We start from the raw sequence: 26362 nt of genomic DNA on the forward strand, positions 1-26362 counted from the left end.
CGTTAAGCACAAAGTATTCCTTGTGGTTTATTCTCATTACGTGACATGTCAGGTTATGCTGATTTGGGTTAAAAACAGGATTTCTTTACAAAGCTCTCTGGGCATTGGGCTTAATGGGGGTTAAAAAGAGCCTAAACCCCACAAATTGTGCTTTCATAAATCCACTTAGGAATCTCATTCTTGGGAATTCCCCTAAAAATACGGTTAGTGGATATATTAATGACAGGTTGAAAGTTTCACCTGAAAAACAAAAAAAAAAGGCCCAAACTTTTGTAAAAAAAAAAAAAATTACACTGAAGTTTCTATGGCATGGCTTTCTCCCTCAGTTAGTGCCAGTTTTCATTAGAAGGTGAAGAGAATGCTTAAAATTGGTCAAATAGCATGAAGATTTTGTTGACATGTTTTCTGTCTGTGTGTACATACTTCTCCTGAAAGAAACATCCAGTGAAATCCTGGTTGTCCAAAAGACTTTGGTCAAACTGCTTTGAAAGATACTGAATTTATTGCACTGAAACACAACTGACCCTTTTAAGGGCTTTAGTAGTATGAGGAATTCACTCTTTGGACACTCAGTAGCTGTAAAACACACACACACCAATTTATTTTCAGGAGAAAAAAAGTATTTATTTCACTATGGATGGTTGCAAGAGAGGAAAGAAAAAAAATCAAAATAAGCATTACAATTATTTGTTTTTCTAACCTCAGGGCACCCCAACATCCACCCTTCTTTTTTTGTGATATGTCGTCTACAGTTCTATTTTTTACACATCCATATTTCTACTATTGATCAGAACTTGACCAAATTTTGCAACTTGACTAAAATTTAAAGAAATAATTGTTTTAATTAACACAATTTCACAGGCTACACCAGCCTAAGATTTGGGTCTTAACAGGAGGGGGAAAAAAAAGGCAGTTTGTGTGGTTGGGGATATTTAAGTTAATTTCCAAACTGCCCCATGTGTATCCATGCTAAAACTCTTATAAATTTCAATGGAATAAATATCTGCATATTTATTATGAACAACTCTCTCTGCAGCTCTCTGTAACACTTTAAACGAAACAGACACAAGATCAGTGCAAATTGCAACAGTCTGCACGTTTCACAGATGATGTAACTCAGCAACAAAACCCTCTGCTCCCAGAAACAGAGCAGCCCCAAAGTTCCACCTTTGAGGTAAACGTGAGGAACTTTCACATTTTATCATCTTTGTTCACCGTGCATTTCTATCAATATTCCGTTCTGACGAGGGGTGACCAGCAAATCCTCAGCAATTCCAGTGGCTCCAGCTGTAAAATCCAGCTGCACCTGTGGGTTTGTGGCACTCCCTGCCAGAGTCAGGGATGTCAGGGGTAGGTCTGCATTTTCCTGAAGGTTGCATTGGTGATGCTGAGCCGGGTCAGCCTGGCCCCGTAATAATCGATGATGTAGCTGGAGCCGTCGGAAGGGCCAACGATCTGCAACACAGAAAAAGAACCAAGACTTTCCAATATGAAGTGAAATATATACTTTGTGCTAATGTCTCAATTACTGCTAATTTTCCCATCATAAAATTAGTCATGCTTAATTAGTCAAACAGAAACTAGATTTATTTTGAAGTTATGCTGCAGTTTAACTGTTTTAGCCAGCGCTGTCTCAGAAGGAACATTTCCCCTGGGCTTCTAATCAACCAAATTACACAGGCAGGCACTGGGACTCGGCTAATCCGAGCAGGGTTTGAGGCACAAAACCAGCCTAACAAATGAGTGGGCTCCAAACCACTTTTCCTGAACAAAGGAGGGTCGGCAGCAGAGAATTAGGCTGATGACAAGTGTCTTTGAAATACTGAACAGGTAAGGAATGAAGAGGAGGAGGAAAGATCATGGAGTTTTTGTTCTGGAAGTGCTAAATTGATGTGGAGTCACCAGGGAGATCAACAAGGAGAGATGAAAGATACTCTCAACTGGATCTGTTAAGTGCTCTGAGGCAGGATCACTGCAGAGCAGAGAAAGGAGTTTGAGAATGCACACAAAAGACAGATCCAAAGTGCACACTTTTAAAATATTTTCCTACAAACCCACAGAAACAACTCCCATGCCCACCATGGATTTTGAGCTCATCGCAGCCGATTTGCAATTCACGCTAAATGGCTGCGCTGCTGAATAAAACAATTTGGCAATTTCATGATGTCACAAGATGTCACCCCAGCTGGGGATTTAACCCTCGTGAATCCCTCAGTCACAGCTCTCTGCTGGTGAGGGCCTTGGGTTTGCAGGAGAGGTGGGAAATGGAAGTGGCAATGTCTCCTTTCATCAGCACAAGCACAGGCAAACACAGAACCTGGGGGCTCTGGGAGCAGCAGGACATCCCATGCTGAGTCCAACTCTGCCTCACACAAAAGTTCTGACCACCTGAATTTATGGTGCTGTGGCTTCCAAGCTATTCACTGTCACTATTTATAGATGGCTAATCTAAGTTTTAATTCCAACAGCAAATATATTGATATTTTGTGTCTATATTCTACAACACCAATCTCCAAGCAGAGCCAAAATAAATGCCTTGATTTTTCAATATCTAGTGGTTCTTAAGGCCAAAATGCTAACAAAGTGTTAGCAATCAAATCAAAGCTTTAAAAAACACAGATTTCTATCTTGTTTTGAAAGGCCTGACTTACCTGCATTGAAATAAGTATGAAATCAATTAGGCTCCCAATTCCACAAAACCCTACAGTGCAGAACTTTAACAAACCTAAAAAAGAAAAGTAAAATTTATTGTAGCTTTAAGCAATCCCTGGGATTTCATCACTGGTGGCAATCAAATCCAAACTCTCCCCTCATCCCACAAAATGTGTGTATATATAAATATATATCTGCATCTATCGAGAAGCAGACCTAAAGTTAAACTTATTTAATTATTAGGGGGAAAAACCAAACCACATACTCATATTTCAACATCCTGAACCCACTTTAAAGATTTTGAATATTAACATTTTTTTTAACATCTAAATATTCTTAAACAAGGAAAGGCAAAAGTTGATAATCAGGTTACTGAAATATTCCTTTCACTGAGGCACAGACAGAAAAATCCCAATTTGAGCTGAAAAATTTACTTCTGAATAGAAAGAGACTTTCTACCACCTCATGAGCTGCAGCACATACTGATTTGATTTTCAGAACATGCAACTTTGGAAAACAATCCTTTGTATAATTTTTATATTTTTGCTGAAATATGAATTTCTTTTGAATATATATTAAAAATATATCAACACTTCTTTTTAACTTGTATTCAAAAACGTTCGGTTTTATACAAATAAATGAAAGATTAATAGAAAATATGTGGGAATAGCAACTGACAGATGAATGTTTTATTGGAAATTGTCCTGCAAGGCAGACTTCATTTGGAAAATGCCTTCAGAAAAAAGAGGCTGGCTTAAATTTATGGTTTTTTTAATATTGATAGTTTCTTGTACAATGAATGTAATCCAGAGAGAACTATATATGAGAATATATATATGTATAGATGTATATGTGACCCAGAGAGAACTATATATTTTTGAATATTATTTCAGAGGAAGATCTTGGTTAATCCCTCTCTCCAAAGCTCCAACGTGTCCCTGAAGCACCTGCTCTCCCAGGGCTGTGTATGGGGCTGCACAGGGAAGCTGTGGCTGAATCCCTGCAATTGTCCAGCTTGGAGGGAGCTCTGCACAGGCCAACCCAGGGAAGGTGTCCCTGGCCCTGGAGCCTTTACTTAAGCAATGGATGGAGGAACTGTTTCTGAACCTGGCTTTTATTTCTGGAGTGCAGGGTAAAGTTGGCTTTTTCTCTTCCTCCTCACTTCCCTCCCTACAAGCAGATCACACTGAGAAAATAAACTGCTCTAAAGTAAAGAGGGAAAAAAATAGTGTTGTTCTACAGTAATAACTCCTGGTTTGGTTCACAGTGTGTGGGAGAGGAAGAGGTTGCCTTCCTGATTTCTTTATACTCAATAGCTTGTTTGTGTTTGTGTGCTCTTTAAACAAAAGAGAAGGGAAAAAAATAAACCAAAGAGCATTTACAGTCTTCGTTACACTTGCAAAAAAGATTTCAGTGCCATTAACCTTTCTTAACCATTTTTTGCCAAGGCACAGATGACCTAAGAAATCCCTAATCAGCCACTGTAAAGGAATCCAATGGGATGATTTTTATTCTTTTCTACTCTTACCTATTTGCTTTTCAAAAGATTGAAAATCTGGCTTTGGAAGAGTTTAATTTTAAATATTAACTCTGGCTACTGGCTACAGTATAATCCAGTAGGGTTAAAGCATTAGCCATAAAGAACTTCTACAAAAGAATTAAGGATTTATGAATCTATATTACCACAATATATTAAAAATAATTACTGCAAATTATTATTCCAAATCCAGTGGTACAAATAAATAATGCACCCGATTGATTGCTTTCAAAAATGTATCTTTTTGTGACACAGATGGACAAAGTAAATGCTAATTATAGAATCCCAGGGATAAAAGACATGGATGTTAATCAAGATCATAGAAAAGGACAGATAATGTCATTTAAAAGAGTTAGCATTTAATGGGCAGAAACTCAAAATTTCTGGCTGAAGTGACAGCAACACATACAGCTTTTTCCACATCACTGCTCCATCCTATCTATACTTAAATTCACTGCCTTTGTCCAGCTCAGAAACAAGGCTGTGAGGGCAGTCCTGTCATAATAAGGTATTTCCATTACTTAAAAGCCAGTGGCACCATCATCCTGGGAATGAGGTCCTAAAAACTAGAGAGAGGTTTTATTAGGAGTCCCAGCTTCTGCAGAATTGTTATTAATACTGTGAGTTATCCTGAAGGTGTGCATTTGCCAGAACAGTAAAACACCAGGTTTACTGTAAAATCTGTCCACTCTTTTCCTGGTGAAGTCAAGTCTCATTTAAGGCTGGCACGTGAGGCAAAGCCACTTCTGCTCCAGTGCCTCACAAAAACTGCTGTGATAAAACATCAATGCAAAGCAAAACTTTGAGTAGCAATAACCACATTTGCTTATTAGGATTTTATCTGCTGGACACTGCATCTCCATTTGTCAGCACTCCAGCAGAAGAGCAGGCTGAGGGTAATGCAGCACTTTGTCTCACTTGACCATGAATAAGGATTCTAGTTTTAAATATTAAAACTGTGACTGTCAGCCTTCATTACTCAAAATAAGAGTATACACATATAAGTGTAAGAATATAAGAATAAGATTTTCCTCAAAGAAAAAATTAAGGAATAAACTTACCTAATGCAGGATATCCTAGATAAAATCTATCTGCTCCCAACCATCCAAGAAATAAGGACAGAGCCACTGCCACTTTGTAGGAGTATCCATTTCTGCCAAAAGAAACAAGCAATGTAGATAATGACTGCAAAATATATCCACTCATACTTTTGACTGTTAAAGTAGTGACTCATTTTCCTGCTGCTCTGGTTTTAAATAAAAACAACAGACTTGTTATTTATCTTCAATTAACGGCCAGGGAATTGATAATGTTAAGCTTTCAAACTGGGAAGGCATCCTCCATAAAGGAACCTCAGCTGCTGCAACTCAACTGTACTCTTACAGAATACAGATTATTCTGAAACTAAATGATGATTTCTTGTCAAGACATAATTCAGTTGCTGATCCATCCCCAGCTCCACAGAGCAGCTCCTAGCAGTGCAGCCCTACTGAGACAAGGCCAGGAAGGCAGGAGGGGTGTGAATACTGTCTGCAGGCATTAGTCTCACACGCAGCCAAATGGAGAGGAACAGGACAGGCAGGTGAGATGTCAGCAGAGACAGTAATTGCCACGAGATCTGAAGGAGAAATGAACCATGGCCACCGGCTGAAGAAGCTGCAGGAAGGATTCAACAAAAAAGAGTAAGTCTTGGATTCACTCATTACACTGTAAATGGCACAAAGTCACAATGAAAGGAACTGTTGACAGCACAGAGATGCACGGGGGTAGAGAGGCGCTCTCAAGTTAAGCTTCCCATGGTTAGTCATACAAAATAAACAGATAGAGCAGACTTTTTCAGACTTGTCCTAATTGGAACCATTCTTGCCAACAGCTGGAGCGATGCAGCCACCAAACCACCTGTAAGTGCAGTCCCTGCTGGAGAACCTTGCACTAATAAGGGAGCTAAAAACATATTGCTCTCAATGCTGGCACTGCTGCCTCGGCCAACAGCGAGCTCCTGAACAGCAAACCCAAATGTAATTAGAACTGAAAAATATTCAGTAATTCACTGTTTTGATACGTGCACCACTACGTGCCAGCAATTATTTAATAGGCCCAAATTAAACTCTTGGTTGACAGTTGAATAAAACAGTCTCAAAAAGACAGTAGCTGACAAAAGTCCAAGCACTTTTATTAAGCATTTTCAATGCCAAGCAGAGACCTACCTTTTTTGCTTATTATCTAAATTTGCTGACTTTAAAACCTAATGGCAACATTAAGTGATTAAACCGTGACTTCTACCTCAGGATTTGTTACTTGGTGTTTATTAGCAACACGGAACACACAGGGCATTCCTGGAACCCAATGTAACGTAAATTATCATCTTTAGAACTGTCTTGTTTCCACTGTAAAGAACACTAATGGGTTTATTTAAAACTCGAGGTAAACTGTTGGAAATTGTTTATCAACTACAAAGTGTCAACAGCCCTCCAAGGACACTAAAGCATAAAAAGAGCTGTTACATAAAGAATGGGAACACGTTTTAATTTTGCTCCTGATCACAGCTAGCAATAAACGGAGCCCTTGCCTGTGCACTGAGATGCTTCTGAAAGCACAAGAGTTTCTGCAGCCTCATCAACATCAAACTGACGGGCAGAAGAAATCCAGTATGAAGGGGAAGCACGAGAGAGAGCACTGTAACAAACAAGGCTGCATCCACTCTGTTTCCTTTGCCTTACTCCTTCAGACAAAACATGCACAAAGAGTAAACCAGTGAGGAGGAAAATGACACATCCTGAGCATCTGAAGGAATTTCTACAATTGGGTAAAAAGATGCAATTTCTTGTCAGTTCCTCTTTTTATTTTCTCTTGCTTCTCAGCCTCATCCAGCCTTTATCTTTTCTGCATGCATTTCTTCCATTTGCCAAGTTTAAAACTTTTCCTCCCAGCTCTTCTACAGCAGTTGACAAGAGCAGGTGCTGCTGTGGGTTGCTCTTCCAGGGTCTCTTGGCTCTGCTCAAAGACCTGTCCACACTGAACTCCATGAATTTCACAGAGAATTTCATCATTCCATGGCCTCCCTCCCTGGAGTGGCAACACTTCAACAATGGACATTTCAACTCTGCAGCATCAGGGCCTGCACATATTAAATATATGATAATGCCAATCTGGGGGATTCTAGAATTTGCCCAAAAAATAAGATCTACCTCCAAAACATCAGATTAAAGCCAAACCTAAGCAATCTTGACTCCCAGTACTTCTTTATTGGAACAACCTTACAAGCTTTTCCTTGAGTTATTACTGGGATACCTGAACTTGAACATATCCATGCACACAACCATGGAACATCTCTTGGTCTTGCTCTAAAATAACTGGACCCCAGAACTTAGCCAAAACTAAACTACAAAACTAAACTACACTTTTGGCTAAGGACAACTTGCTGATTTGTCCTTCACAAAAGCTGGGGGTAGAGATTCACCTGCTGTCCCCATGCTGGGACAATCCTGCCATGGGAAGATGCCTTCTCAAACTCATTTTCTGGCTAAATGATGTGCAGTTATTTCTACAGTTACAGTTGCTACCAAAACTCAGTAAGATGCTGAAAAACCTCCAAAAACCAGCAGAAAAGGCAGGTCTACTGTTGTAATAGTAAGCTGGAGATTCTGCTTAAAATAATATTTCTAACACTTAGGTAACATTTAAAGTGTCTCATAAAAGGTCTGTCAGTGACTGGCCCACTTTTTAAATAAGTGTACAGATGAAGGATGGTGATATTAATCTTGCTGCCATTTTTTACTGGTTTTAGGACATTATGAAGGACATCCTTGTGTAACTCTATCTACGTTCAGAGTTGCATTTTACTGGAATTTTCAGTCCAAAAAGGGTTCTCGTCTCTTTCTGCCATACCAACTGTTGAGGGACTGGAAAACAGTTGTTTCAGCAGTGCAACCATTGATTATTCATTATAAATAACAGTCATGATCAAGTAACAGATATTGTAGGAAGGAAGACATTTCTCTGCCTACAGACCTGGATTTTAATAAATAAGTGCACCTTTAAAAAGTGTTACTAGAAAATATGCTAAACCAAAAATATATGTATACAAAAAACCTCCAAACATAGAAATTGCCATCTAATCTAAAGAGGAAGCAATTTCACTAAACTAGTATAGCTCATCTTCTCCTCAGCCCCCATCACAGATGGGACTGAAACACAATTGTTTCTGGACAAAAATGTGACTGACGTCTACTTTGCTGGCATTTAAATCTGATTAGATGTAATAATATGTTTTCTTCAGTTTGCTGAGCTTTGACTGCTGAGAAGACTAAATACAGAGAAAATATTTATGAAACTAAGAGGCAGAGCTGTACTTCTGAGTTAGGCAAATTACTGAGCAGCAAGCAGCACATCAGAGTTATCTGCCCACTAGAGTGATAGGGAGGTATCCTGTACTAATTCCCAAAGATTCCAGTAGGACAAAAGAGAAAGGTTCCAGAGTGAATCCCAGAAAAAGAGGAGACAAATGGCAGGGACAGGTGCTGGCTGATCATTAGCACTGGCCAGTTGGAACATTTATTGGTAGCCAGAGCTCTCCATCACTCACAATGTGCTTTACAAAAAGGAGGTCCATCATTCATGTACCAGAAACAGGCACTGTGGATCGGATTAAACACAAAAGTTGTTTCAAAATAGAAACAGTTTCTGTTATAGATTTTGGGGGGAACTGCAGAGATCCTGAAGCTCCCCTAAAATTCATGCATCACAGAACTTCAGCTGCAGCCACAGGCACACTTTAAACTGGCATGCAGCACTGAGCAGCACAGCCCTGTCCAGCCCTCCTTTGTCCTCTCTGCTTTATCCTTGAGTCACCCTCATCCCTGCGCTGGCAGCAGCACTTGAAGCCACTGCTCTGTGACTCAAACTGGGGAACTGATCCAAGGCAGCTCCAAGCCAGGGCAGCTCCCTGATGTCCTGGGGTCTGTCAGGGAAGGGGATGGAGGGGGTCCCCAGCAGCTCCTTCCAGCAACTGGGCTGATTTTAAACACATGTGAAATGTGGCCTCAGCATTTGGAGCAAAATTTTGCCAAGCTGAAGTCCAAAGTAATAAAGCAAAGGTAAAAGAATAAGGTAAAGCAAAGACACAAACATAACTAAATAACAAAAAAAGGACAGACTGACAGATTTCCATATGAGCATGCACATTTAGAGCAACCTGGAGGTGTCCCTGGCCATGACAGGGGACAGAATCAGATGGGCTTTAAGATCCCTCCCAACCCAACCCCTGCCATGACCCTGTGTTGCATCCTTCTAGTGTTTATTAGAGGATTAACTACTGGGCAAAATGTGCATGGTTCTGTCTTACTTCTATTTTCCTCCTGCCAACAGAGCATACAATTTTGGACAAACTTGAGTTTTTCAGATCCAAAGAGTACTCACACATTGCGACACTCAATGGGCTTGTAAAATCCAACTTCCTGTCCCGTAAAGACTTTCTCTATGCCAAGGTGATCTCTGCAAGTAATGTTTGGTGCTGGCAGACATTGAACTGAGGACAGAAAATGATTTGATATTAAGCAGTAACTGACACTCAGAGCGGTTTTCTGACCACACACAAGTGAAACAAATTAAGTTCTACTGTGCAAGTCTTGATACAAGCACAGTTCACACACAATTACTTGTTTAAAACATTTTTTAAGCCAGTCCTACCACTAACTTGTAGTTTTTCTTTGCCACATTTTAAGCAATATATACAAACCTAATTGCTGCCCCAATTCTGTTGTAATTTCCACTCTGGCTTCAATATGAGTCAATGAGAAATCTGAAGCTGACTTACAGAGATTTTCATCATGAGAACAGTCAAATACTGGAACCAGTTGCCCAGAGAAGTCATGCCATCACCATCCCTGGAGGTTTGCAAGGTCTGACTGCACAAAGCCCTGAGCAACCTGGCTGGAATTCAGTGCCAACACTGCTTGGAGCAGGAGGTTGGACTATGCAACTTCCTCAAGGGTCTTTCCACCCAAATTATTCCATTTTTCTTGACTCTTAGGGGAACTAAAGTGGAAATCACAGCAGAAAGTCACACCTGCTAAAGTTTGCAATATATTACCAGAATATCAGTCACTCTCCAGTGCTGTAGTCTGTAGTTTTAAAGGGAAAAATATCTGTCCTTTACCCACTTTCTATCAGCTTTCAGTACTTGTGAATCCTGTTGGTTAATTCCAACAAAACTGCAAGCCAGGTTTAACATTCCTTCCAGATTTTCCAATAATGCACACAGGCAAGAGATGGATTTTTTTAATGCCTATCCATATTGCATAGGGCCAAAAAATAAAGTAAGATTTGAGTTATGTGTGGACTTAACTGCTATAAAATCTTACATGGATTTTACACCCCATCCCTGGAAGTGTCCAAAGCCAGGTTAAACAGGGCTTGGAGCAGCCTGGGATAGTGGAAGTTGTCCCTGCCCATGGCAGGGGGTGAAATGAGAAGATCTTTAAAGTCCCTTCCAACCAAATATTAAAATTTCTTGTAAAGTAAATTAAGCAATGAAGTTTTTTCCATTATTAGAATAAACCCAGCACAGTTGAGATACATTGATACAGGAAAGGCCACTGTTCTCTTCTCAGTGTCACTCCAAACCTTCTACTCAATGACACAACTTTGCTGCTTTGAATTGAACCCCTGTTTGTCTGGGTGAGGGATCACAGAAAGTGATCAGAAATTGTAGGGTTTCAAGCATGATGCAGAAATTAACTTTTCATTACTTAGGTAATACTGAAAATAAGCAATTCAGATACTTTGAGGACAATCTAAAAACTGGTGTGTGTGTGTGTAAAAATGCTGCACAACGAAACAGTGTTAATTAATTCAGCCACTTGTTCTACTCTGAAGCTTATCTCCTGTTCAAAAGTGCAGTGTATTTAATACAATCACAGGGTAATTAGTTTAACAACTGATAATCTTCAGTTAGGATCAATCTCAAACTGTGCAGTATTTTTTCTGGTCTCTGACTGCCCATTTATAGTCAGGGACACAATGTAAAAGTGATGGAAAGAACTGAAAAAACTTTATTTAAAGGATCCACTGTGCAAAGTATTTCCATCCAGCGTCTGAAATTATTTGGAAAACCTTCACTGTCCCAGAAGAAAGTCATTCAGCACTTATAGGAAGCAAAATATGAACACAGATGAATTTTGTGGGCTCCCCATCCCTGGAAGTGTCCCTGGACAGGGCTGGGAGCACCCTGGGACAGTGGGAGGTGTCCCTGCCATGGCAGGGGTGGCACTGGGTGAGGTTTAAGGTCCCTTCCCACCCAAACCATTCTGTAATTCCATGAGATTAAATCAGGGGTGCACATAAAGAGAACCTGCTGTGCTATCAAACACAGACCATTTATTTCAATGCCTGGGAACATCAAAGTTAAGCACAGGTAGGAAAATAAGTAATCAAATTAGGAATTTTTCTGTTGTGCTCTGAAGTATGTCAGAACTGAACATCAAATAAATGTGCTTTCAAAATAGAGTCTCATGCACCAAAAACTGGTGATGATGGAAGGCACTATGTTGCCTTAAGAAAAAAAAAAAACCTTTAAAATTAGAAGATTTTGAAGGCTGTTCTGTCACATGTCAATTCTTTTAATAATTCTATGCAAAATCAGTATGACAGGAATGGTTTGTTTTAATCACAGTGGTGCAGGACAGAGCCTAAAGGGTGTAACATACATTGAAGAGATTTACCAGAAACCTCACTTACAAAAGTACCAATCACAGACAGAGTATTTATTCCTGTTTAGTAAAGCACCCAATCCACACAAGTGTTTTGGGCTTTCAGACTAATGATATTACTAATCCCATCTTTTAGAAAGCTCATCAAGTAGATACACAAACGGGTAAATTGAACACTTCCTTGAAAAAAAATTAGTTAATCAATATATAAGTTAGAAATCCTTACCATATGCTGTGTGATTTGTGCAATTCATTGGTTCTTGTGTGCTATTGTCTATTTTAGGCTCATCACACATATATGTTCAGGTAATTGAGGAAAACAGTTTTCATATCAAACACTACAACAGGTTTAACAGTAATTTATTCCACCCTCTTTAAACCCCCAGGATTTAAGATGCACCTTGATGTTGGTGCCTACCCATCCCCCAAAAGAGGAGCAGCACATTACCATGCAGCAAATCTGCTAATCCAATTTAATACACCAATATATCGCATAAGCCCCACGTTTAATTAGTGCTGCAGTCAGCACTACCTAAAGGAACTACAATATTTATCAGTCACAGCCTCTGTATTTGGAGGCAACAAGGTAGCACACGCCTCATCTGGTCCTGTTCCCTTATTTAAATACCACAGTGCCTTGAAATTGAGGCATTTGGTTGAGGAAATTTAATATACGGGAACACGCAAAATTCAACGAACGCGTAAAAATGAGCATCTGAAATGGCAGGAATTTGGTGCAGGAACAAACTGAGGAGGAACTGACTTCCAGAGGTCTCAACTCCCACAGCCAAGTAAAGCAGGAGGTGAAGCAAGCTTTTCCAAGATTTGCTTTCCTGACACTTCTGATCATCAAAAAATGTCAGCTGCCATCAACCAACATGTTCTGGGGAGGGCAAGAGGTGCCTTGGAGAGCCAGGAGCCTCGCACCTCCTGCTCCTCGGAGCTGTGCAGGGCATAGAAACACATTATTTGCTGAAAAAAATGGTGAAAAAAATGGCAAAGGCTCCACGTCTCGCTCCTGCAAATAATAAATAAGGTGGCAGAGCGGGCTCTCTCATCCCATGGCAATCTCTTTGAAGGACACCCCAAGCACGCACTGGGGCACACACAGTACCATCAGAAATCACAAAATTAATTAGGTTGGAAAAGCCCTCTGAGACCATCGAGTCCAGCCTGTGACTGATGCCCTCCTTGTCACCCAGATCAGAGCACTGAGTGCCACACTCAGGCGTTTTTTGGACACCTCCACACCCCTGGGCACCCCTTCCAATGCCTAATCACCCTTTTTGTGAATAAATTCCCCCTGATGCCCAACCTGAACAATACCTGGCGCAGCTTGAGGCCGTGTCCTCAATTCCCGCACCCTGAGGAGCCCTGTCCCGCTCCTGCCAGCCGAGACCCCCTCGGGGCTCCCACCCTGAGCTCTCCCCGACCCCTCGGCCCTGCCCGGCCCCTCACGGTCCCCACCGCCCCTTGCCCTACCCCGCCTCACACCGGGCCCACCGCCACAACAACCGCCCCCGATCCGGCCCCGGCCCCGCTCAGGATATTGCCCCAGCCGCAGCTCCTCGCATTTGAGCGGCGGCTCCGAGCCCGCTGCTCCCTCCAGGGCTGCGAAGCAGAGGAGAAGCAGGACCAGCGCCTCAGCCGCGCCGCTCCGGGCGGCCATGACGGGACCGCCGCCGCCGCCGTCAGCTGACCCGGGGAGGAGCGGAGCGGCCCTGCCGCGGGGAGAGACCGCGATGGCTGCGGGGAGAAACAGAGGGAATCCCGAGGTGTTCGTAGCTTGCTGAGGGTACGGGTTAGGCTTTTTGGGGACCTTAAGGATTTTTTTGAGTGGTGGAGGGTGACCTCATTAAATATGGCGGGCGAGGCCGCGCTGAGGGCAGAGAGCGCCCTCACTCAAGATGGCGCTGGCCGGGCCCGGCGCTGGGACGGGCGGGGTGGCGCCCCGAGTAAAAATGGCCGCGCCCGCCAGCGGCCGGCACAGCCCGCGCTTGCCCGCACTAAAGATGTCGTGTGTGAGGGCCCCGGGATGGAAGGGAGACGTGAGGAGCCCTGAGGCGGCTCCCGCAGCGAGGCTGAGGCCGCTCTGGGTGCTGGCACCGCGGGCAGGACTCGCCCTGAACGGAGCGGCGGGGCCGGGTGAGGTGAACCCTCCCCGCTCTTCCAAACATCCACGCTATAGCATTAGTCCACCCGGCAAAATCGCACCTCTGGGTGTCCCCGCTGGTGTCTGGAGTTTGCTGGGAAGTTGAATAATGTGTTGAAAAAGCCCAGCAGAAGTTAAAGGTGTGACGTGCCAAACCTGGTTAACCCAGACTGGCGCATCCCCTGTCATCCAGGTGGGCCTGGTGTGCTGACACTGTGTCCAGCACACCCACAGCAGTCAGATTAAAGAAATAAATTGAAAATCTTAACCTGTTTTCATATAAAACTGCATTGTTAAAAATGCCCTTTATTTCAATTTTTAAATGAATACAGAATTCCAGGAGCAGGCAAGCTTTTCATCAGCATTTGCTCTTCACAACGTATTTTGTGGTGATTACAAACCTTTCCCTATTTTCACTAACATGACAGTTATTAATTGTTTTTCTATTGCAGTTCTTTCAGGTTTCTCTGGTGTTTGAAGGCATCAGTTTTCCACTTATAAACTACTAAGGGATCTGGAGTGCTTATAGGAGATGGAGAGGTCCTTTGGATTAAACACATCCAGGAATGGCAACACCACTGTCCCAAGTTTACATCTGCTCAAGGAGCGTTTCCTGAAAAACAAGTAGGGGCCTAAAAACTGGAAAACCGAACCTAAAAAGCTGGAAAAACAACTCTGAAATAGTACTGAGGAGAATACCATCACTACCCATCCTTTCTGGAAGTCTTTTGGGTTATCTGGGCATTATTTTGGTGGGTGGTGACTTGTCTGGAGCCTGTCAGTACCAAAGAAGGTACCAGATAGTCCAGGAATCCGCGGAAGCGCGGATTTAAAACGTGTGGATGGCTGACAAAGAGCTCAGCCAGCGATGTGAAATATTGCCATCTAACAGCTTTTGGGGAGATTTCGCATAAACTGAATTGGCAGCCCGGAGTTCAGCGGGCAAAGCATGCAAATGAAAATTGATACTCCTCTCAGCGACGGGCAGCGAAAGGGCAGGGCCGGAGCGCGCTCCGGGATGAACTCAGCGCTCAGAGATGGAGACGGAGGTGCACTGATGGGAAAAGTGCCCGGCTCTTCTGTCTGCGGCGCGTCCCTCGCGTGGATAAATACACTGCTCGCTGTTCATCACTGTCAGGGAAATTGTCACTTCTCACCAGCGCCACATTAATTAAAAGTGAGAGTTGGGGCCGGGCAGCTGAGCGCTCGGGATCCTTCGGAAGGGGGATGGAGTGGTGTGTTCTTAGCAAAACACCGCTCAGTGAAACCAAACGGGTGCCAGAACAGGGGAAATCAATCTGAACTCATGAGAAATTGATTTCCAAACCTCCTGTTACCCCGTTCAGCCAACGGGGCCGTGTAAGGTCACCAGCCAGGCTCATGATACTGTGTAGCAGAATAAAAATTCTATTTATCAACTTTGACCATTTTATGTGTGTATATATAATTGTAGTAAGTCAGCAGACTAATGTACAGGTTTCAGAAAGCACACACAGTTCACACAGTTAATTTCAACTAAAATGGTGCCTGCTCACTATTTTGTGACTAGCAGGAGGAGAATTTTGTTTCTATTGCCATCCTGGACAATGTTCTGTGTCTTGGAAGCCACAGTGACGTTGTGTGTGTGCTTTAGGGTGCTGTGGGGGAATCCCTTTACTCCATCCGAGTTTTCCTATGGTTTTTTGCCATTCCCTTTTGTGAAGTGGTGGGGGCTGCACTGCTGAGGCTGAGCAGAGCATATTATTATAAAAATATTATTTTACCCATATTAGATTCACCTGAATCTACACCCCTGTGTCCCAAAGGGAACAGAGCCCTCACACCAAGCCGGCTCTACGTGCCTCTCTGTAGGGAGTTCAAAACACAGAATCACACACTATCACTGAGTCTGGACACCGATGTGCTGCAAATAAGTGAAAAATAAGCTTTCCTTCAACATTTACACACGCGGTTTGCCTTCACTGGGGAGGCTGGAGGCAGATCCAAGCTACGGCGGGTCAGGCTCACCTGGAAACAGACTAGAAATGAATTTCGGCTGTGACCCGCAAGCGCTGCACTTCCCGCGGCGGCCGGAGCCCGTGTCCCGGCGGAGCGCGGGGCCGGGAGGGGCCGGGCCCGGCCGTCCCTCGGGAGGCGGCTCTCCTGCCGCGCCGCCCCGGCTTCCTGCGCCGCAGGTGAGCCGGGATCGGCCCTCGCTTCCCCTTCCGCCCAGGTGAGCGCCGCCGGCCATCCCCGCTCCCCGAGCTCCCCGCAGCCCGCCCGCAGGTACCGCGGCCGCCCCGGGCATGGCACGGCTGGGATGGGGTGGGAGGGAGGGGGGCACGGGCAGTCGGCTTGGACCAGGGGTGAATTCCCCTTCGGACACGGCCATGTGGATCACTGGGTGAAATGTGTGCGTGAAAATATAAAGGGGATAAAAACCTGTGTTTATGTGTGACAAGTATTGCGACCTGGCAAGAGGATGGAGCTGGGCTCTGCCCGCTGGTGCCAAGCAATAGCACAAGAGGCAGTGGGTAGGAGCTGATGCCCAGGATGTTTCTGCTGGGTGTGAGGATGAACTTTTTCCCTGTGAGGATGGCAGAGCACTGGAATTGATTGTCCAGAGCGGGTGTGGAGTTTCCCTCACTGGGGGCATTCCAGAACCATCTGGACTCAATCCTGTGCCTTGTGCTCAGGGATGGCCCTGCTTCAGCAGGGAGGTTGGACCAGATGACCCAGCTGTGTTTCCTTCCAAGCTGACCCATGCTGGAATTCTCAAAGGGTTTCCAACCATCTCCTGCTTCCAGAGGCAGCCCTGTGAACAGCAGCTTGGCCGGTCTAGCCATGGCCAGGATACCAGCCTGCCCTCATCCAGGGCTCCCATGTGAAATCCCTTCTGGCACCAGGGACCTCAACAAGTCCCTGAGAGCCTGACAGGGCAGGGCTGAGTGACTGCCGATGGCAGCCAAGGGCTCTCCATGGCACTGGAGCCATCCTGGTGCTGTGTTGTTGTGCAAACAGTTCCCATTGCTCCGAGAGGCTGGCTCATGGGGAGGAGAGCAGGGAACTAACACACACCTGTTGCAACACTTCCCATCCAGGGCCTGTCAGCCCAGGGATTCTTAGCAGAGCAGGTTTTTGCTTTGTTTACGGGTGGTTAATGGGAACACAGTTCTTCCGCATTCCTTTGTGATTTGTGACCCTTGGAAGTTCAGCGTGGTTCCAGGTCTAACAGCTCTGTTCCCTGTGATTTGTTAGTTGTGCACACTGTCATCAAAGTACCTAGGATTTATTGAGAATGACAATATTTAGATACTGAGATTGAGTTTTCCATGAGAACAAGCTTCTGAGACCATGTTTTTGCTTGGTGGAGAGCAGCTTTGGCATGAGCTGTAACTTCTGTCAGACAGCAGGGAACCCACACCAGCGCTTCCCTGGAGGCTGAAGTCCACAGGAATTCAGGTTCTGCTTGCTAAAGCTCCCATGCCTGCAGAGTGAGTGAGGCTCCTCTTGATCTGCACCGAGACTGGTGATCACAGGTGCACAGTGCTGTGTTTTCTTCACTTTCCTCCTCCTAAATATTTTCAATAATATTTAGCTGTGACCCACTACACCTTGAAGATGTGTGGTGTATCAGCGCTCAGGTACTCACAGAAGTATTCAATTTTTTTCCTTCTGTCAAGTGCCTGGAGCACTCAGTGTGTGCTCAACAGCATTTTTGTAAATCCTGCACAGAGTGCAGGTGGTTTCAGAGGAAAGGTGTGTATGCGCTCTGTTTGGTCTGACTGAATTTTTCTGTACAGTATAAGTAAAACTGAGCAAAACACTTGTTAGAATAGTGTTTTTTCACAGTATGGAGACACTTGATGGCATGTAAACTATAAAATTTTGGCTATCTGCAGTTCAGCTGATGGCATGTTAGGACAACTTAGGAGTAAGATCACACTAACAAATGCTGGTTTCCCTTGCTTTTGCTTTTATCAACTTTTAAACTGAAATTTTCCGAGTCAGATGTCTCTGTGATGAGGAGGATGATATGCACTGAATTAGTCACTCATGATAACAGGGCCAGGAAAAATTCCAGCTGCATTAGTGTAGAAAGGTGACTTTGGATCGGGATGAGCCCTTTGGCTGCTGAGGCTGGTGGTGTTAGAAGCCTTTGAGAAGCAGCAGCAGTTGGTCAGGCGCTTGTGGGCATTAATATCCCCAAAGTTTCCAGCCAGGCTGAGTGGGGAGAGCATCCCACAAGGCTGGACTTTTCCTGGAGGGATGCAGGTTCTTGGAGGCTCAGTTAAAGGATGTGGGGCAGAGGTGGCTGTGGATGGGTGGGGAAAAAGGGGCAGGAGAAGCTCTGCTGGCTGAACTGTGCCCTCCTCCAGCAGCAAAGCTCTCAATTTGCAGCTTCCAGCAGCCCTTTGTGGAGGGCAGCTGTTTGTCAGGGCTGCTGTGGGATGTTGGGATGCCGTGCTCCCCTCTGGCTCTGGGATGTGCCAGGGCTGAACATCTCCATGCAAGTGGCAGGGGGGTGATGGCAGTGGAAGACTGAAACCTTTCAGCTCTTCTGATGACCCTCTGCTGGCACCAGCATGGGGGAATTCCTCTTTCCTTGTGCTGCTTTTGAAGAAGATCCAAGTCTTGGGATTCCATACAAATCCTTCTGAAGCTTTCCCACTCCCTCGGATGCGCTGGGGTCAGCTCTCAGAAGTGAAGACAGTGGAACCCCAGTTGGATGCTGTCCTGGGGTTACAAAGCCCTCAACCTCCTGAAATTCATCATTTTCTCGATGATTTTATGGTTATGTTGGAAGTTGTGACATAAATGTTGAACTGAGGTTTCCAGTAGGATGAATAAGCATCCATAGGAGTTGGAGACTGGAGCTGGGATGTGAAGTGCACTAACTGATTTTAACAGGACAAACCAAAGTGTTTTGCATCATTCTTCAAAATTAATGCCTAGGAATGGACTTTCTAATATATCAACTGTTTGCTGACACTCTGCCTGGACTTAGAGTGCGTTTGGAAAGTGTTTTGTGATAAATTGTTTGGGCTGTTAAACAGAGAGATCAATAATACTTGGAGTTGTGAGTTTCTCTGGTGCCCAAAAGCAGGTATTAGAGACCAGTCCTCAGCTATCCATTACTTGAAAACTCTAAATTAGTTTGTATTTTCAGGGATCCCTTCACACCAGAAGGAGCTGTTTGCTTTAATTTTTTCCTCCCCACTCTCTTATGGAAGAAAGGAGAATAAAGAAATACTGAGTGTACATAGCATATTGTTTTAACATACTGTACAAAACCAAAAATAATCACTAAAAAAGCATTGCAAGCTGTCTGGAGGCCAGCTCTGATCACGAGGAACCCCAAAGTGCTGTGTAAACTTGAACTGTTATTCGGTTATATCAGCTGAGATCCACTTGGACATCCACTGGCACAAGTGGCTCTTAGGGACACTTGGAGCAGCTCAAGCAAGAAGCTGAAACTTTCTTTAATTTTTTTTAATTTACTTTGGTTTTTTTGGTCTCCTGTTTTGTACCTCCTTCTCCAGGGAGCTTCTGCCTCGATGCAACCAAGATCTCTTACCTGTAATTCTTCTCCTAAAATTTAAATCTCCAGTTTTCTCAGGTCATTCCCCATTGGATAATTGCTGTTGTTACACCCTCGGCAAAGGAAAAAAAGATGAATTTTGGGGATGGTTAGCTCAGCACTTGGAGGCTGTTTTGGGCTGGGGATGGATGTGTCTGGTGGTGCAGTTTGGTGCTGCTGTGAGGTGTGGACACGTCAAGGGTGTCCCCTCTTGTCCCCCTCCTGCCACTGCTGGCAGCTCAGAGCTGACTGGGCCCAAAGCTCACCCCACCAAAACGTGAAGGATTCTTTCTGAGTGTTTAGCTCCCTGTGGGATCAGGTGGAAAACAGAAAGGGAAGAATAAATGTGCAAAAGAGGGCTGGGGAGCTGGACCGGCCTCTTGGCTTTGGTTCTTGGATGGGCATGGTGCTGTCAGTTATTTCCTGCCATGCTGGATTTCTTCTCTGGGTTTAGTCTCTTCCTCTCCCCACTGCTGGTTTAAAGGTGTTTCAAGGCACTTTTCCTCACAGGAGTTATTTTCCATGCCTTTCTCCTTTTGGTTCGCTCGCTTTCCTCTTTTAACTGGTGATGAGAGGTAGAAAAACAGAGGAGGAGAGCGAATGGAGGGAAGTGGAAATGAAGGGGAAGAAAGAACAAATTTCCATATTCTTTGTCCTGATTTGTTAGGGTTCATGCTGTATTTTCAGTGGAGGTGGTTAAGTTTTGTCTTCTGGGTTTGATGAAGGCTCAGGAGTGTGTAAGGAAATGATGTTTTCATCTGCTCCTCACAATCAGCTCTCAGCACAGAATCAAAGGCTGCTGTGCTCTCAGAAGTGTTTCACTTCGAATGGAAAAGAAAATAAAGCTGCAGCACTTCCAAAAGTGCGGATGCATTCCTGAAAATCTTTCAGGGGGTTGTGTGGCTCTGCTGCTTCAACTCTTGCTACGAGTTTGATTTAAAATGACCTCCTAAATCTGTTAGGAGTCTTGCAAAGAGGCTCGTTCTGCCTGGCCCTGGGTGGAAACCACACAAAGGCACCGAGCTCTGCAGGAATTCCTGCAGGAGCCAGAGCTGCTGGCATGTGCACAGGAAAGGGTGCATAAATCTGAAATTGTGGTTTGTGACACGCCTCCATCCACTTCTTTTTTTCCAGTTAGGTAAATCAACTTAACCTGACTCTGCAGGAGAAGGAATGCCGCTCACCTGCATAATTAATATTTTGGTAAATAGAACAGTGTCCTCCCAGAATTCCAGGTGTTTTCAGTGTGAGCAGAGAGAGTGTCAGGGCTGAAAGGGTCAGAGGTCCTGCTGGGAGAGAGCCCCTGGAATGTGCTGACCCTGGTGTCACGTTCACCCTGTGCCCCTTGCTCCTCTTGAGCTGCAAGACTAAAAAATAAATAAAAAGCTTTTATATAGAGAGAGAAATATGGCTAGTCTTATTCCAAAATAATTTCAAATATATTATTCTGGAATTACACATTTAGATACTGGATAAAATTAAAATTATGTAAATTGTGCTGTTAAATGGCTGCCTTTTTACTAAGTGAAGGAAACTTGTTTGGTAGAGCTGCCTTGATAGATTTCAGAATGACAGGCTCCACATCAACTTAATAACATGCAAGCAAGGGTACAAATTTATCATCTCTGCTAATTGCAAGTGTGTTGTTTTTATACTGCCATCTAGGCCTCAGCCCCTGTTGGAGACCTGTTCTGTTTGGCACTGCGGAGGGGCTTGATAAAGGATATTCTGCTCCTTAGAAGTTTAATAAAGGATATTTTGCTGTTTGTGTATGTAGAAAAGAGAAATTCAAACACCTGCAGGAGAGCAGGCTTCCTTCACCTGTTGTAAATCAGGCTGTGATTAGAACAGATCATCCTCAGGAATGTGTTGGAACAGGGATTAATATGCCAAATTTTGGGCTTTAATTCTGTGCTGTCCCATGAGTGAACTTCACGGTTTTATGGGGAAACACAAAGTTTCGCCTATATTGCCATCCAGAATGTTGGAAAGCTCTCTACAAATGATCTGACGAATACTGTCTACAAATGATCAGATGGAAAATATCTCCTAAATTATAGGTAGATTTTAGCTCTGTGCGTATCTGTGAAGATCACAACTTTAATGTCAATATTCAAAATAATTTGCTTGAACATGTCTGTCTCAGTTTTCAGTTTTCCTTTTCAGTTTTTTTTTTCTCATAACCTGCATTTTTATTCATGTTTGGAAGAGTTGTTCATATTCCTTCCTGTGTGTGAAAGAAAAGCACATGGAACAAGGAAAAAATTTTGGATGTGATGAGGCTATGTTGAGAGCTTTGTTAAATACTTGGGGCAAACAACAGGGGTAGTAGTATTTTTTTAATGAAATTTCTTGTAGTTAGCGTGGTATTATTGCATTTATCAACTGTTACTGATGTGTTTAGATCTATCATTAATTAATTTGATTTTTTTTTTTTTTTAAACCTCAGCCAGGTTATTCTGATCAATCCCAAAACCACCCCTCAACATGCCAGAAAATCCAGCAGCAGGTAGGTGGTGTGGAAATGATTCTTTTTGCTGAGCACTGAGCCAAGCAGCTCCGTTCCTAACCTGGCCTTGTCTGTGGTGCAGATAAGCAGCAGGTGCTGCAGATCCTGGATCGGCTGCAGGCGAAGCTGCAGGAGAAAAGGGATTCCCAGCACCAGGAAAACCTGGCTGTCCTCAGGAACACCCTCAGGAGCCCCCTGTTCAACCAGATCCTGACTCTCCAGCAGTCCATCAAGCAGCTGAAGGAGCAAGTGAGTGTGAAATTGCTGCAGTTGGCGTGGTGGTGACTCTGGGCCAGGGGAGCTTGGATCCGTGTGTGTAGGCGTGTGTTAACGAGGGCGCTCTCGTTAATAAGCTGTAACCTGGTGCTAGTGAGTGTTGGGCCTATTTTTAATTCTGTGTCTGCAGAGGCACTGCTGAAATGACAAGTGGTTTTGCAACCAGGAGGTCATGGGGCAGCATGCTTTGAAAGGGATGCAGGACAGGCGGGGTTGTGTTGGAAAAAAACATCTGCAAAAGACATCAGCTCCAGTGTTTGGAGTCCTGAGCAGTGTTGGAACTGGGATCCTTTGTTTTTCACTGCAGCTAAGTGCTGTTTATCAGCCCACTGGCAGCATTTTTTCCTCCCTAAAAGACAGCATTGCTTAGTTCCTGCTAATTTTTATAAGAATGCTTAACCTGCTTTGGCAAGTAACGTGTAGAAAACGCAGCCTGAAGATTTGCCAGGCTCTGATGCAGCTGTGCCCAAGCGAGTTTTAAAATGACTTGGCTTCTTCAGCAGAGGTTGGAACTTGTGTGGTTTGGTTTGTGAAGCCAAGTGACACTTGATTTTGTGCACATGGGCATGGACAGGTCTCACCCTGCAGCTAAGTTAAAATCATCAGCAAACTGAAAACCAGGGAGTGACCAGCAAGGTGGGTGTCAGGGGGACAAAGGTGTCCCTTGCCAGGTGTATTGCAGGTGCACCTGGCCTGGTGGTGGCTGTGCCATTCATTATCCATCCTTCCTGAGTTCCCAGAGGTGCTGCATCCCTTCCTTCCAAGGCTTGGATGCATGCCTGCAGGCTGTTAAACACGTGTATGAAAATGCAAATGTCTCCAAGAAGTGGCTGTGACATAGTGGGGTTTGTATTTGGAATGTTCAGGATTCTCGTATCTAGAAAATTTGGGTTTTCTTGAAATTCTGTGTAAGCATGGGCAGCTTCATTCAGGATGGGATTTTCCAGTTTGTTTGTCACACTGGGAATATTTTTCATTTCTTCATTATCAGTGAGGACTAGAAGTGCAAGTTCCAGCAGCGATAACATGTTCAGTGGTAGTTTGTACCCTAGGCTCTCCTTGGGGAGGGGATAATACAAACCAGGCCTCAGGCTCCTGAATGACTCAAAACACTTGAATTTTTGTGCCAAAAGTTTTATACAGGTTTCCCTAACAGTTGCAGTAGTGCTTGCAACTGTTAGGGAAACCTGTATAAAACTTTTGGTTTTATACAAAAACACAAAGGTTTTTGGTTTGGTGCTTTTGCATTTGTTGTTTCTGGAATAGCAGGGTGAAAAGAGGGTAAAGGGCAGAGGAGAAGCATGAAAGAAACAGAGAAAAATGAGAGGAATAGAAACACAGCTGAAACATTCAGGGAACTCCTGAAAAACATTTAAATTTGATATGGTAGCTTGGTTAGAGATTATGTATTAACACTGCCTGATTTATACAGGTGACTATATTTGTGTGAATGGGCAAATATGAACACTGGGGTTTTTTTTGCTCCTTGGGCAGCCTGCACATAAAATGGTGTTTGTGGAAAACCCTTCTTTTGTTTTCAGTAGCTGTCCCACACCTCTGCTCATTTTCTACAGCTCAATTACATGCCTCCCGACCGCTCGGTGGATTTCGATTTTACCAAGAGGGGGCTGTTGGTGTTTGCTGACAAATCAGTCACTGCTGGGACGCCTTGCACTTCACCTGCACCCAGAGCATCAGCCTTCACTCCAAACCTGCCAGTTAATGAATTTAACATGATCATCCAGCAAATGGCAAAGGTAAGGCTCCAAGGTTTAGTGAACCAAACATTTTTTCATTTTGGAGCATTTTACGCTGCTTTTTTTGTTGTGTGTCTGCAAGTTTGGTGCCTCCTAACCAGGAGAGAGTAGAAGTGTTGAGAACTTTTCCCTTTGGAAGATAATGTCAGCAATAGGAAGTGGCTTGGTGGCTTGTTTTGTTTTTTTAACTTCCATTGCCAATTTTTTGTTTTACTTTCTACCAAACACACCAACGTAGTAAGGAAGTTTCAGCTGCCAGAAAACATTTTTGGTATTTGATGACACTTAATTGAAAATGGACATTTTCAGCAGAAAGTTGTTTTGATGGAGGCACTTGTTTATCAAGTACATTTTAAATTGGAAATGTACCAACTTTATGAGCAGTGCAAAGGATTAAAAAAACTAGCATGCAATATTTTATTTAACTCTTTATTTAGTATGTCTTAACATTGCCAGGCAGATGCAGATGTACCAAATTCCTTAAGAATTTGTACAGGTGCAGACATCTACCCATCTGGGATTGGCATTTATACCACAAATGTATTGTTCTGTGTTATTTTGAGCCATTAATTTAATTGCTTAGTCATGCCTTTCTGTATTAAGTAACTGTTGCTAATTGACTACCTTAATGTAGCTGTAATATTTTGAGCATTACTCTTCTCATTAGTGTGTCATTAACTCATCAGAGATAAGATTTAGCAGTAAAGGCTGCACCTTATTTGGAATAAAAGAGCTGTGATAGCAGTGCATTCTCCCAGTAATATTTCCCAGTAAACAACCCCAGCAATTTTATATTAGAACTGAAAAACAGGCAGTTGCAAAAACGAACTTTTTTTAGCATTAAGTGTGAAGCTGCAGGGAGGGCGAGGAAATTAATTTCTTTATTTAAAAGCTGCAGCTTTTTGAATGCACACCTAAAAATCAGCGTTAAAAGCAAGGGGAGCCAAAAGACAAGTAATTTAGTTTAGCTATACAGCATTTCCAGAAATCCCAAATATATTGCTCTAGACAGCACTTCGTTCATAGTTTTCATCCAGTTTGGAATTCATCTCATAATGTGAATGAAGTGTGAAAGCAGCTCTTAAATTCCCTGAGGTTTCAGAACCTCAGAGTGCTTGCATATCCAATACATTGCCATATTAAAAATAATAAATGGAGGAGCTTTTATAGAAATAGCATATTCAGTATTTTGCCTTTGTTTAGTCTTAGGAGGGGAATAATTCTCCCAGCATTCATAAATTTTCAACTATTTCATTCTGTTGCATTGAAAATTAGTAAATCGTTTTATCTTCTGTTTTATTAGGGGAGACAAATAGAATCAATAACGATTGATAAACCTTCTGTTGGAGGGCTTGGATTCAGCGTGGTTGCCCTTAAAAATCCCAGCCTGGGAGAAGTTGGTATCTTTGTCAAGGAAGTCCAGCCAGGAAGCATAGCTGACAGGTGAGATCTTCATAATTGTGTTGGAAAATTGTATTTTCCGTGGAGGGAAAAGTCATGACCTTCAGGTTGAAAACTCAATCAGAATAACATGTTTGTCTGGGTTATCTGGTGGGATATTTTGGTGGTGGTATCTTGAATTCTGGCTTTTCAGCTGAAAGGGACTCATGTTTTGAGGATCAGGTTTTCAGATGAGTTTTAAATTTCCGAGCCGTTCGTAAATGGAATTTCCAGAAATCATGACTCACTTTGCAGAATCTTGAGTCCTGATTAAAAAACCAAAAGAAAACTCAGAAAAGACTACAAAGAAAATAAAAATTAGATTCCGTTTTAACTTTTGTGCATTGTGTCCCTGAAAGTATTTTTTTCCTTTATTTATGTGCCTCTGACAATGCCCTATTTATAGTTGGTTTTACTGTTTGTTTCCTGTGTAAATTTAGATCCACTCCTCCCAACAGATCCCTGCACAGATGTCATCCTAGAATCGAGGCTTCAGGCAGTTTCTTCCTGTATTGTCTGTGGGTTTTCACCCAACAACAAAAGACAGAGCAATCCTTTAAAAATAAAACGCGATTGTAAAACCGCAAGAGTTGGCATGAGACAAACGCAGTGCTTGGAATTATGTCTCAGGAAAAATGTGTCTAGATTTCAAGTCATTGGTGTCACTTTTTAAATAACACATGTCAGGAAGTGCCAACGCAGGATGACAAAAAGAGTGGGGAGAGGTTGGAATGATAATGGCGATGGGCCCGCGGAGAACACACCAGAGA

At 43.4% G+C, this 26362-nt stretch overlaps 2 protein-coding genes across 3 annotated transcripts in view; one reads left to right on the top strand and one right to left on the bottom strand.

The window, feature by feature from the left end:
• Window positions 1–598: 598 nt before the first annotated feature.
• TM2D1 (TM2 domain containing 1) lies at window positions 599–13855 on the bottom strand. Its single transcript, XM_064719743.1, has 6 exons — window positions 13449–13855; window positions 12125–12198; window positions 9608–9716; window positions 5251–5342; window positions 2652–2725; window positions 599–1455 (listed from the first exon to the last, which is right to left on the bottom strand). The coding sequence occupies exons 1-6, from the start codon at window positions 13565–13567 to the stop codon at window positions 1345–1347; spliced, it is 579 nt and encodes a 192-aa protein (XP_064575813.1). The 5' UTR covers window positions 13568–13855; the 3' UTR covers window positions 599–1344.
• A 2271-nt stretch (window positions 13856–16126) lies between these two features.
• The window catches only part of PATJ (PATJ crumbs cell polarity complex component), a 144077-nt gene continuing 133841 nt past the window's right edge, over window positions 16127–26362 (top strand). The window contains exons 1-5 of one of the 2 annotated variants that reach the window (XM_064719301.1): window positions 16127–16262; window positions 22060–22119; window positions 22202–22368; window positions 23970–24152; window positions 25456–25595. In XM_064719301.1, the coding sequence (XP_064575371.1) occupies window positions 22098–22119; window positions 22202–22368; window positions 23970–24152; window positions 25456–25595 (512 nt within the window). In that variant the 5' untranslated portion in view covers window positions 16127–16262; window positions 22060–22097. Of the gene's footprint in view, window positions 16316–22059; window positions 22120–22201; window positions 22369–23969; window positions 24153–25455; window positions 25596–26362 lie in introns of both variants that reach the window. The other variant, XM_064719300.1, reaches the window with a different exon arrangement.

This window comes from Zonotrichia leucophrys, chromosome 8 (genome assembly GCF_028769735.1).
Source record: "Zonotrichia leucophrys gambelii isolate GWCS_2022_RI chromosome 8, RI_Zleu_2.0, whole genome shotgun sequence".
Taxonomy (NCBI): Eukaryota; Metazoa; Chordata; class Aves; order Passeriformes; family Passerellidae; genus Zonotrichia; species Zonotrichia leucophrys.